Raw genomic sequence first — 13,117 nt, 5'->3', positions numbered from 1 at the left:
CGGTGGTGCATGTGTCTAAGCAGAATATGTGGATGAACCTGGCCCGGAGTAACTGCTATGAACTAGAAATGCACTCAACTAGAAATGTTTTTAATTGTCTAGGGTTTGTTCACACTGTTAGAAATGACTCTATACGTACTGAAGGATTGCAGCTCCGCTCTATAATTGATTTAAATGGCACATTTGATGATGCATTCTGGTTTATCAAATTATGACTCACAGCACTGTATGGACTGGAATATATATATTTTTTTTTCTGGGCCATACAATGGCCTGTGTCGTGTGCGTGTGCGTGCGTGTGTCCGTTGGCTCGTGTGTGGGTGTGTGTGTGTGTGTGTGTGTGTGTGGGTGTGTGGGTGTGTGTGTGTGGACCTGCAGTTATCCTATAGTGGGTCTGGTAGGGTGCAGCGGAGTCCATATTCTACCTGTTGATTCATGAGGACTAATGTTCTAATAACTGCTGTGGCCTTTGGTTGAGAGGTGGACATTTCAAGCCTCTCTTACATTTTAATTTGAGAAAAGGAACATTTTCATACCATCACTGTCTTTCCAAAAGTGCCATGCTCATTGTTTGATGGTGTAATCATTGATCTGATAAATCTTACGTACCGGGCTACAATTCCCTGCTTCCTGTGAACTTCAAAAATGGTCTTTGTCCTTACTAACAGAGCCTTGAGATTTAACGACATATTAAGCAAAACCTTAACGTACTGCAAATATTAATCTGCATTTGAGAGCACAAACGAGGAGTAGGGACAAACCAATGTGCTGTGGGGAAACTGGAGCACATTTTCCTCATGGCATAAAGTGTCGGGCCGGACTCTTTGTAAGGTATTGCATCTGGATTATGTTTGTTATATTTATATTTATTTTCTTATGCCACTGTGAGATGTCATGAAATTATCCAAACCTGGGGGGGGTATCCAAACCTGGGGGGGTGTGAGGGGTTGAATTTGTCATGATTTTTGCGCTCTGTTGTCATGCAAGGGTTCCATTGTTTGGATTTTAAGCAACAGTGTGAGCCAAATACGGTATACGCCGAGTGTGGTGAACAGGATAAAGATGACAAGATAGGGTTTAAATATTCTGAGAGAAAAAAAGTATAAATATTTTTTGAATGTCAAAAAAATAAATAAAAATACATTACCAAATCTACCTTTGTTCTGTTGTGCAGAGATTTTGGTTGACATTTTTATATTAATAAAAGTTAATTTCAATAAAGTGTTGTCTTCATTCTTTCCATAAAGACAGAAAATAGTTACATTTTTAAAAATGCTGCTTGCAAGAGTAAATTGTCAGGATGGATATGCTTTCTGACCTGTATTTCTGAAAAAAAAGAAAAAAGATATTTCCTTATTATTCCTTATTTTTGATTGCTTGCACAGGCATTTAAATATGAACGCTGGTTTATATAATGCTCAAATCGTCTGACCCCTGTGGTACTTTTGAAACCCCGTCTGGTTAGAAAAGCATTTACAGTGGCTTTAATGTCATTCCACAGCACAGCCTATCTGTCTGTGCGGATCAGCATCATGTTGACAAAAGCTAGCCTGGGCATTCTTCTCCTTGTGAACAGTGGAAGTCATACCAGTACCGTAAAACAGCCAGGAAATATGAGATCCCAGTGTCCATTGTTTTGGAAGTCCGAGTGGGGGATAGCCGGCCTTGGAGTTCCGAGCATTGTTGCTCCACCGCAAAGGAATCCTTTGGAACGGGGCCGGAATCACTTTTACCTCAATGTTCTCAGAATCGCTAAAATGTCTGCTGGATTACTGTGTGAACAATGGACTACCTAGCTGGTGAAAATTGATCTTTTTTTTGCCTCTCCACAGAGTCATCCAACCCAAGAGACCTTACTGATTGTCTATAGCCATAATAGGAAAACGGGAAACCATTCAGTTATTACAGTCTCAACTTCACTTTTGTGAACAAAATGCCTTTAATAATATTATGTCAGACTCTTCTTTATCTTGAAATGGATATGCACTGTTACACAAGGCTTGCATCAGATTGTCTCTTTGGTGTCGTCTAAATTGATTTTTTTTTTTTTTTTTCACATAACGCACAGCAAGAATAAAAACGATGTGCAGTGCTTTTTTTCTTCACAAAAATACTTTGAGCAATTTCTTGAGACTAAAAATATGTTTCTTATAACAGCTAGTATTAACCTGTACCTCATGAAAATACCATGGCTGAATTTGCCATAAAGAGTGTGATTTTGAAAAACATTTTGATGTTGAATCTTCAATTCCTATGATAGCAATTTGATCAGCAGCACCGTGATTTCAAAGATCCCTTAATAATCCATTATTTCTTTATTAAAACTGCAGTTTTCCACTTGATTTTTTCCTCCTTTTTTCTTTATCAACTGATCTGGTTGTTTGCAAAGGCCTACAATTATATCCTGTGCACGGTCATTTCAGTTATGCACTATAAATTAATTGTCATGCTTTATTTATGCACAGAAGCATCTGGACTCAACTGCTTGCTTCAACCTGTATGTTCAGCGAGTACCTTTGTCATGCACTCAAGAGCTTTGTGTAAAAACCATGAAAAGTAAAGACTTTTAAGCCACTGCTGGTCAAGCCCTCAGAATTTTACTTCATACAAGCATTTAATTATTGTACCAGCCAGTTTTTAATACAACTTTTAATACATTCTGTCCAGGTCTGAGGTTATGGTGGGCAATTAAATAACGAAATGCCATTAGGAAGCTCCCCAACAGTATTCGAACAAACACTGGGTTCAGCTATACACAACACCACCATCTAGTGGAGTTGGAACACTTTAGCATTCGTCAACTTCAGCTTTCGGCATTTAAAAAAAATCTTGGAAACTGATTTGTATGTGTAGGCTAAGCCTATCTCTACACCCTGTAATATTGGAGAGGTGAAATTCAGCACATGATCTTGAATCTGAGTTTGCCATAAGGTGCTTCTTCTACTCAGCATTCATGCCTCAATGAATGATCTTGTTCGACTGTATATCAGTTAAGTTCAATATTTTATGAAACGAGTTTACTCCTGGAGGTGTCGAAGTCATCACGAAAGTCACGAAAATACTGCCCGCTAAACTCCTCCATAACTGTCCACAAACCAATTTCGTTGTAGTGTGGCTTGTAGCTCGATTCCCGCCGTATGCTAAACACAAATTAACTCACGTGGCAAAGAATACCGGATGGAGATGGTCAACAAAACAAGACACGCTCAAGTCTTACCTGCCAGGCCGGCAAGTTGTTTTGTAGAAGTGGTAGAAAACACTCCACGCAATCGTGAGTTGATACTTTGATCTGTAAAATAAAGCTATCATGTCAGCAAACGGCCTTGCATCTAGAATCCAGCAGTTTCTAGACCCAAGGGAGCGGCTAATGGCTGGCATGCAGGTAACGTCCAGGAGCTCAAACTTGCCTCAGTCATACCATCAATTCCGGGTGTCTTGGCAAGCTAGCACAGACATCCAGCACGACTTGCAGCCGCCCTGCATTATGCACGGGTTAACTGCTCGGCAATAAACAATGGCAGCATATTTGTAGCATAGCTGCAAAGTAGCTAGTTGTCCGATATAAGAACACATGGTAAGTTAACATAGCTAATTTCACACACAGAGATATGAAATGGCATGGTGTGCAGTGGTCGTTGATAAGGAACATGCAAGTTATCGCTAATTTAGGCAGGAGGATCGTTAGCAGATCTATGCACGTCTGTATTCCGTTTGGTGTTCCAGAGCCCCTTTCAGCGCCTAGCTCAGCAGATGCAGGACATTTTGGGGGACGGGGGGATCCTAAAGGAGGTGATCCAGGCTGGAGAAGGCTCCCCTGTGCCACGGGATGCATCCGTGTCAAGTACTCCATCCATCCGCCCTCCCTCTTAAACTGCTGCAATGCACTTTGATAATCAGTCACAGACAATAATAGACATTGCACACTAGTCTACAGTGAGTGTGCATGTTTTGTTGTTGTTTATTTTAACTTTTTACAGTCATATTTTTATAGTGTAATGCAGATTTTAGATTTGTTTCTTGTGAAACTACACCAAAGCTCTTTGGTATAAGTTTTTTCTGGATGATCAGATCTTAGCAAGCAACCGGCTCCATTGATGCAATCTTATTCTACAGAGAAGAATATTGACGATGTTAATGCCTGTGCTAATTTACAGTTCATTTCTCTGCGTACCTGGAGTATTCTGACCAGCCATTTGAGACCACCAGCTATTTGAAGTACCCGCGAATGATGAAACTGGGCAGAGGTACATTTGGCCTATGAAAAACATAATGGCATATTCCATAACATGGTGATGAGAACAGGCCATTCAGCCCAACAATACTCACACTTTTCCTACCAGTAGAGTGTACCTAGAGTGCTAGTTTACCTACAAACTATATCAAGCCTGGTCTACAAAACCCTTTACTGCCTCTACTTCATGACCCGGCCAGCTATTCCACAAAATGATTACTCTCTGTGTGAAAAGAATACTTCCTAATTTCTCTGGAATTTACCTTTTGCTCATTTGCATTTATGTCCCCTTGTTCTACTAACAGAACTTGGCCAATCTCTTATAGCTCACTTTGAGGCATTAAATTCATAAAGGATTAAAAATCAGGTCGCCTCTAAATCTCCTTTTACTAAACTTGAAGAGATTAAGTATCTTTAGTCTTTACTCATAACGTTTTCTACCAGGAACCAATTTAGTTGCCCTTCTTTGAACCTTTTCTATAAGGATTTGTTCTGGAGAACAGGGACAGGCATGTACTCTCAGTAGATTGCAGATTGAGCCATTCCTGGCTTTTGCTGTAAATAGGTTAGCGTATGAAGTGGACTCCCCCAACTGGCTACATTTATTAAATTGTAGCCAGGCATGTGGTCAAATGTGTAATAAAATGTTTTTAACAGACGTCATCCCAGCTGTGTTTACACCAAAGCATTATTACTCATCTGAGTGGCCATTGAGAGTGTATAGTACAGAAGTATTTTCTGTTGTTTTTTCCCCCTCCCTCCTCCACAAGCATCAAGACCCAATTCAACCCTTCCTGTGACCCACAGTTTCAGAAGTAAACACTGGAATCACTCGCACTACTGTTTGGAGTGCTTCTTCCATCCATCCGTTTCAGTGTGTTCGCCTTCTGTTGCTCTTTCCTCCTGATGTCCACCAGATGTGACGCTGTACGGGCTGGAGGTGGGTGTGCTGACCATGAAGAAGGGGGAGTTCTCCCGCTTCCTCTTCCTGCCCAAGTACGCGTACGGGGAGTTCGGCTGCCCTCCACTCATCCCCCCCTCCGCCACCGTGCTGTACGAGGTGCAGATCCTCGACTACCTGGACTCCGCCGAGGTCGACCACTTCTTCGCGCTTACTCCGGTCAGCATGCTGGGGCATGTGCATATGTATGTACATCCTGGAGGGGGGGTGCGCATTCCCCCCCTATGAGAGGATATGAAATGGTGTCCCCCAATATTATCATGTTGTCTTGATACAACATGGTAATATTGTACAATACCCAAAGTTCAAATTAGATACACGTCCTTATATGGTAAGACGAGGGTTGTCTTTGTTCTCTCTTCAATTTGTTATTTAAAATATGTATCCTTCCCCCTACATTATACGTTATTGGAGGAATAATCAACAGCTGAAACACATTTTTGAGTTAAATTTTTAGGGTGAGTGCCCTTCTTCCAGCTGTGGCGTAAATGTGAGACTTTCTTGCGTACAAACAGGAGCCCGACCTGCAGACGGTGCCAACACCTAAGCGGACATAGCAACTGTAAAACGTGCAAAATCAAGTGCTGCAGCTTAGCAAACACCACCGTGCTGTGCGGTAAATGAACATTTTGGACCATTTATGACGAAAGCACTCAAAGGGTGCTGTGTGATAAGAGGGTGTGATGATGCGGTTTGCTCTGTGCCCCCCCCCCCCCGCTCTCCTGTAGCCTAAAATCCCTCTCTTTCCAGGAAGAGCAGAACACTGTTCCTCTGTCCACCGTGCTGAACGTGGTCAAAACACAGCGCTGCTTTGGAAACCGCTGCTTCAACCAGAGCCGCTACGAGGACGCCAAGGACCGATACAAGCAGGTAGCAGGGAGGCCAGGAAAACCCAACTCACACAGGGCCCGTTATGTGCACAGAGTGGCCTGCTGTGACCACCTTCACATTCTGGTCTAGCTTCATAGCTTTTCAAATATTTGTTGAGCCGCAGCTCGTTGCTGTGTACATATTTCGCTGCTTTTGGAAGGGGCAGGAAAATGTAAACCTATTGCGGGTATAGTCCATGGAAATAATTAGTCCTTTGATTATGCAGATGTGTGCTAATTTAAATCATGATGTTATTGGCTCATATTTATTATCTCCCATTTTTCATGTGGTATTTTAAAATGCAGAAAGGGTGGCTTTTGCAGTGTAAAAATAATCGAAGAGTTGCTGCTCACAGTTGCTTTTCCATTTAGGTCAATGTGTTTGTATGACTTTCCACAATGATTTGCACTTCCTACAAACTGCAATTGGAAAGCTACTCTTTTCTACTAAACTCACAGAGAGCACATTTTTCTGCAGCTGCTCTCCTGTTTTGTCCATTTTGAGAGTGACATGCAGGGACGGAGTTTGTTGGAAAGGGCTCTGCGATTCAAGCATTGTGCTTGCGGTATGCTTGGCACTTAAGGCCTTGCATTAGTCTCCTATTACTTCCCAGGAATTCCCTACAACTGGGTGGCAAACCATACGAACCTGTATATCATTTCACTAGTGGAAAAATAGTTCATTTAATTTACCATACCGAAACCTTAAATTTATAGCTTTTAGTTTTCATCAGCAGATCTGGTGGAAGGACCAGGCTGCAATACCACGACTGCACTTTAGATGTCACTGTTGTTCACTAGGCAATTTCTTCCCTTTGCCTCTTTCATGGGGTCTCTGTGTGTGCGTGCGCCATGGCGACCAGGCCTTGACTTTGCTGAAGAACCGTGAGTCGGCGAACGAGGAGGAGGGGCGGAGCATCGCGGCCATGCAGCTGCCCGTCTTCCTGAACCTGTCCCTCACTCTGCTGAGGCTGCAGAGGCCCCTGAAGGCCCTCCGCTACGGCCAGAGGGCCCTGGAAGTAGACCCGCACAACACCAAGGCCCTCTTCCGCTGCGGCCAGGTCAGGCCCCTTTACCCTGCGGGGTCAGGTTTCTGGCCGCCTTCTCCTTTTCTCCCACATCCACGTCAGACCTGGGTCAAATACGTCATTGTTTTGGATTCAAATACTTTTCCGTGCTCGAATGATCTTACCTGGTGCAATTGAGCCAACCAAGAGGACCAGAAGGCGGGGTTTGCAGTTTTTGAGAGCATTTCATAGGTTCCAATACACCAGACAAGCTCAGTAAAGTGTAGACAAGTAATTTAATCAAAAACAACGATAAATGGTCTGTAAAATCAGAAGCTGTAGATGTAACTGATTTGTACATTTTGGGTACATAACAGCTCTGACCTTCACTATGTTCGGTAGAGTAAAACATAACGCTGACACAGTTTTTGAGTGCCATTGCTGTCCATCGTTTTCATTTTTACAGTCAGTACTTGTCAGCACTGTACCTGGTAGTGTGAGTCACTGGTGCTGGAAGGGGCCAGAGCCGCCACCCCCCCCCCCCCTTTCCAGCGCCAGTGACTCACACTACCAGGTACAGCGAATTACTGACTGTAAAAATGACCTGCCCCACACACACAGAAACGCACAAACTCTTTCACCTTCCCTGTGAATCCGTTTCCCCACTAATGCTCCTGTAATTGCAACGTTTATGGTGAAATGACATGCATTCCCTGTCCTTTCAAATACATTAGGTGAAATAAAGCACTCAAACATGAAAAGGAAGAGTCACATTTTAATCTAGAGTGTCAATTGTCGTGCAAATCAAATGTATACAGTGAGTGGAGTTGCAGATATATTTGACCCCTGCACTTGACCCCTGAAATGATTGTGGCATGCCTGGTGTGAGTGTGGTGCATCATGGGAGTGCCTGGGCTAGGCCTTTGTCTTCTGCCCTTCAGGCCTGTCTGGAGATGGACGACTATGAGAAGGCTCAGGATTTTCTGCTCATGGCTCAAGCTAATAAACCCTTCAACACTGACATCAACAACATGCTCAAGAAACTTGCAAGGTAACATTTTTGATTATTTATTTATTTTTTAAGTCCACTGCTTTCTTGTTGAAAGGTGACAACAGTAACTGACTTTTATAAGGAGAAAAGCTTTTCCTGTGGTGCTTTGCAGCTGTTACAAGGGCTTCATGGACAAGGAGAAGGAGATGTGCTCCAAGATGTTTCCACACTTTCACGCCAGCTCAAAGAAGTGAAGGTAGAGATCTCCAGCTCTGGCTGGTGTGTGGAATGTACAGCAGGGATCAAAAAAAATCACGGTCTTCAAGGGCCGAACTGCTCGTTTTGCACCCTCCCTTTACCTGTGTGAAGCCATTCTGGCCAATCGGTAGCACCGGTTGTTGAGCTAATTACCTAGGAGAAAAGAAAACCAGGGCTTGATTTGGATTTCAGGCCCAGATTTCATGATCCCTGATGTGTAGCATTTTATAATGGGCCATCAGGGAACGTGGTGTCCACTCAGTTGGTGGATTCAGTTTAGGTTCTGCCACAAGAGGGCAGTGTGAGAACAGAGCTGTGCTAAAGAATATGATCTTTAGGCGTTCATGCTGGCTGTAGCAACTTTACTTTTTGCTTATTAAGAGATGTGTAGTTTGCCACTAACTCAGATGGATGTGGGTACAACAAACGGGCGCATGTTTACAGGTATTCTATCCCTGATAAAATCGCATATTCATATTCATTATCCTAGTAATGTCCTCAGAGGAAAGCAATATTGTGAGTCGCATCCAAAAATATCTGCTAGCTTGTTTCATAATTGCATTTTAGCACATGATTATTCATAGGAGACCGAAAGGGAAGATGTTTATGTTCTTACATGAGTGAGGAGTTGTTTTGTTTTGCTACTGTTTATGTGAAAAAAATGTGCATGTGTTTCAAACGCATGTAAAAAAAAAAAAAAAAAAAAGAATTGGGAAAAAAAAGCACTATTTTGTCACATACAAGTACTGTATCTTTAGGATAATGTATTCTTATCTATCCTTTTGGAACTTTCTTGTCATAAGTGTATCTTAATTACGTTGCCTCACCACCATGATATGGCGATTGATCTCTAACTGATCAACTCAAATGGATACTATCCTGTCAGTAACAGTTGCTTCCAACATTCAAGGTTTGAATTTCATCCTCTCAACAGCCAGGTCTCATCCATCACTTGTGCAGTCGCTGTCTTTGAAAGTGTGAAATGTGATTACATGTCGGAAACACTCCTGTAATTCTGTTAATCTCGCCGTTCTGTACGACCCACTCCCACCCGCGAAAACACGCTTTGGGTATTAATTACGGCGGCTGTGGAAGAAGTCTGTGGAGAAGCGACGTCACAAAACTGTGAGGGAGGTAATGTTCGTGCCAGTTTGTTTATGAGCTCAGATGGCGGTCATGTTGAAACGTAAGACGCTACTAGATAGCCATCTCGCCGCACATGTAAGGAGATAAGGGAGGCTTCTGCCGCAGACTCGACGACAGAAAGCATTTTGAGTGAGATTTGTCAGAACACGTTTTTTATTTTTTCCATCTTTTTTGTGGGCCTGCACGGGCGCTGCCTGCGCGAGTTTCGCGGGTCTCTGACACGCAGCGCCGGGCAGTGAGAAGAAAGCGCTACTGCTGCTTGTTCCTCCGCGCTGTAGCGCTTTTATTTATTTATTTTTTGGCTGTAAGTGACAGCGGTTTTGGCAGATCAAAGCTCCCTGCGAGTAATTTGGGAATGGTATTAATGACACGCCCTGGATGCGCTTCAAAGGCTCCGGGCACACCTCGGTTTTGCTGAGGCATCTTCCCTTTTATCACAGCGCGCAATCTCCCCTTTCTAGCCCAGTGTTAGTAGTGTGTGTGTGTGTGTGTGTGTGTGTGTGTGTGTGAGCGTGAGCGCGCGCATGTGTGCATGCATACTAACAGGTGTGTGCGTGTGTGTGTCCGCGTGCGCATGCTGACGGGTGTGTGCGTGCGTGCGTGTGTGCATGCTGACATGTTTGTGTCTGTGTGTGTGTATGTCCGTGTGTGTATGAGTTTGCAGACGTGTGTGTGCGTGCTGAAAGGCGTGTGTGTGCGTGTGTGTGTGTGTGTGTGTGCGTGCTGAAAGGCGTGTCTGTGTGTGTGCGTGTGTGTGTGCGTGTGTGTGTGTGTGTGCGTGCTGAAAGGCGTGTGTGTGTGTGTGTGTGTGTGTGTGTGTGTGTGTGAGAGAGCGCGTGCATGCCGACAGGTGTGTCTGTGAGTGTGCGAATGCTGAAATGCGTGTTTGCTTGCGTGTATGTCTGCGTGTATGAGTTTGCTGACGTGTGTTTGTGTGGGTGTCCGTCTGTGTGCATGTGCGTGCGTGCGCTCGTGTGTGCATGTCCGTGTTTGGGATAAGGCGAGAGAGGAATGAAACTGTGCCAACAGAGCCCCTTTTGTTTGCCTGTGGGGCAGCATCGGAGGCTGTGCCACTGTACTGTGGAGGTGAGCATAGAGCTGGGTGCTGCTTCACTGTGCCTGCAAGCCACTGTTTACTTTACCCGAGCAGTGGTGCGTCGCCTTCTAAAACACACAAACACACTTATCTATTCAACTCTGCATGCGAAAGAGAAAAAATGAATGTGGATTTCTGATGCCAGATTTGGAAATGAAAAATGTTCAAGCTGTAATGATTCTGTAATGTTATTTTTATTTGGCTATGAAAGAGTTGGATGAACCCAGTAGAGGAAATTGTTTTTGTTTTTTTAACATTCTTGTGTTTTCACGGCATTCACATAAACAGCCTAAATATTATTTCAAGAGATTAATTCAAGATGAAACGCTGGTCCAAACTACTATTAGTCTAAATACTTACATTTCTCTCATAAAAACAGACCCAATGAAATCTTCCTCTTCTCTCGACAAGAGAAGAGTCGTTTTTTTAAGATGTTGGCAGCTCTACAGGTCTATGAGTCACTGCTGTTTGGATTTGGGTTTCAGCTGTGACCATCGCTGTCCTTTTTACCTCATTCTCAGTGTGAAGGCTGCCAGTGTGTCCTTGCTCATGGTATGACTCTCATAGCAAGGCTTCTGTAAGTCTGGGCCAGACATTACCAATTACATTACATTAATGGCATTTGGCAGACGCTCTCATCCAGAGCGACGTACAGTTGATTAGACTAAGCAGGAGACAATCCCCCTCCTAGAGCAATGTAGGGTTAAGGGCCTTGCTCAAGGGGTCAATGGCTGTGCTACACCAGGGATCGAACCACCGACCCTGCGGGTCCCAGTCATTTACCTTAACCACTACGCTACAGACCGCTCTCTGTGCTGTCTGTCCATGTTACTGCAGCTCCACTCTGATCAGAATCTGCAGGTTGCACACTTATTGCAGGGCTGCCCTATAGTCTCAGTGTCGGGATCCACCTGTTTTGACCATTTATGGTATGATATATTTCACAATGCTTTCATATTAAGAAAATGCCCCCTTTGCCTATTTTGAGGACGTTGTGTAAGGTTGGAGAACACTAGTCTTGGTAATGCACTGTAATGTGTATCAGGGTTAGTAATGATTTTGTTGTCCCGTCAGGATGAGGAAATGAGCTGCAATTCGGATCAGAAAATTGAAAATAATTCTTGAATCAGTTTGTGAGGAATATGAATTGATTGAATTATTTTCCTGAATTGACTGAACTCTGGTGAACGTTGAGATCATCTACAATGCGCTCATATTTCACCTTCACTCGCTACCTCTCTGTACTACAGCTCGCGCTGTCTGCCAGCCGAGCCCCCATAATGCTCTCTGTTTCCCCGCACTCTGATGCAGGTCGCGGCGTGAACGGATCTCCCACTGCTGCTTGAACAGGCGTCTGTGAGGGAAAGACCCGGAGAGAACAAGACCAGCTTCTCACTGCGTACAGAATTATGTGTTTGAGTTTTCCTAGTGCCAAACTGAAAGTGGATATGGAGTCAGCCTAGGGTGGGTGTGGGTGTTCCTCACCATGTATACCGCTGGACTAATACTCATTCATCCATTGTTGTGAACATGCCTATGTTATTAGTTTCTTAATGCGTTTTTTTAAAATAATGATGTACTTTGTTAATTCAATAATTGTTACTATTAATCATTTTTGGTGTGAGTTTTGAAGAAATATTCATAGTTCTACCACAGCAAACTCAATGTTTGCGTCTTTTGGTTTTGCAGTTCATTGCCTGAAGAAGTGTGTGCAGGAAATAAAGTTTCTCTGTACACTATACGCGTTTTGTTTTTCTTGATTCACTTTTTAATATTTGTTTATCTGGCATTTTCCAGGCCTGATGAGGGGAAAATGAAATTGATCTTGGAATGTACACTATTCCAGTTCATCAAAATACCCCTCAGTCATAACAGGAGAGATTTTGAAAGTACGGATGATTGATGTTAACACTGTTTGTCTTGTCATCACTGGGGGGAAAGGCAACCCTATGAGCCAGCTTTGTCATGTGGTGTGCCATACATCAAGGTACTCCACAGTTTAACCTCAGGGTTTGTTGTTAAGAACTGATTAAGCACACAGAGCCTGGCCAAAAGCAGACAAATATGGAATTAATAAAATATAAGTATTTAATTTTTTCAAATGTCTCACCTTTTCATAAAACTCTTTCTTCCTGTGAAAATATAGATTTCATATTACGGAAAAACCTTCTACAAAAGGGGTGTATTGTTGTACATGTATGTACAGTTGACCTGTAGCAGTTATGCAAACGTTCCAGGTAATTACCGGTAATTGCATATTTTGTGTGTTACCGGAGGAAGCAGGTAGGGTTCCTACTGAAGAATATTTGAACTGTTCTTGTGTTTTGCAAGTGAGTACGTCCTGGCCTATTTCAACTGTATTAAGTTTTAATTTAATTACGTTGCTCGTGTTAGTCTTTGCCCATGGTGTAATTTATTCATCACATAAAAGCGGTTTTGGGTCCAGCACAATCCAGGCCTTATGATCCTGCCACTCACCTTCTCGAATATAATATTTATATCCCTCTCAAATGAATGTGGGTTTGTCTGAATCTGGACTTTAATTTGAGAACTTAACC

General features: G+C 43.2%; 1 protein-coding gene across 4 annotated transcripts; it reads left to right on the top strand.

Moving 5' to 3' along the window:
- Nucleotides 1-3,167: 3,167 nt before the first annotated feature.
- fkbp6 (FKBP prolyl isomerase 6) lies at nucleotides 3,168-12,269 on the top strand. Of its 4 annotated transcripts, none has more exons than XM_061248738.1 (9): nucleotides 3,168-3,271; nucleotides 3,724-3,841; nucleotides 4,155-4,244; nucleotides 5,149-5,351; nucleotides 5,943-6,062; nucleotides 6,925-7,122; nucleotides 8,010-8,119; nucleotides 8,232-8,315; nucleotides 11,871-12,269. In XM_061248738.1, the coding sequence occupies exons 2-8, from the start codon at nucleotides 3,751-3,753 to the stop codon at nucleotides 8,311-8,313; spliced, it is 894 nt and encodes a 297-aa protein (XP_061104722.1). In that variant the 5' UTR covers nucleotides 3,168-3,271; nucleotides 3,724-3,750; the 3' UTR covers nucleotides 8,314-8,315; nucleotides 11,871-12,269. The 4 variants fall into 4 exon arrangements, with proteins under 4 accessions (XP_061104722.1, XP_061104719.1, XP_061104720.1 ...); XM_061248735.1 differs by having other exon boundaries at nucleotides 3,176-3,382; XM_061248737.1 differs by lacking the exon at nucleotides 3,168-3,271 and adding an exon at nucleotides 3,434-3,574.
- Nucleotides 12,270-13,117: the final 848 nt, after the last annotated feature.

Source organism: Conger conger, chromosome 7, assembly GCF_963514075.1.
Source record: "Conger conger chromosome 7, fConCon1.1, whole genome shotgun sequence".
Lineage (NCBI taxonomy): Eukaryota > Metazoa > Chordata > Actinopteri > Anguilliformes > Congridae > Conger > Conger conger.
This window is presented reverse-complemented; position numbering and strand designations above follow the sequence as displayed.

Coding starts and splice junctions, on each gene's coding strand:
- fkbp6 (XM_061248735.1), top strand. CDS start 3,308: ATGTCAGCAAACGGCCTTGCATCTAGAATCCAGCAGTTTCTAGACCCA. Junction 3,842..4,154: donor ACGGGATGCATCCGTGTCAA/GTACTCCATCCA, acceptor GCTAATTTACAG/TTCATTTCTCTGCGTACCTG. Junction 8,120..8,231: donor ATGCTCAAGAAACTTGCAAG/GTAACATTTTTG, acceptor GGTGCTTTGCAG/CTGTTACAAGGGCTTCATGG.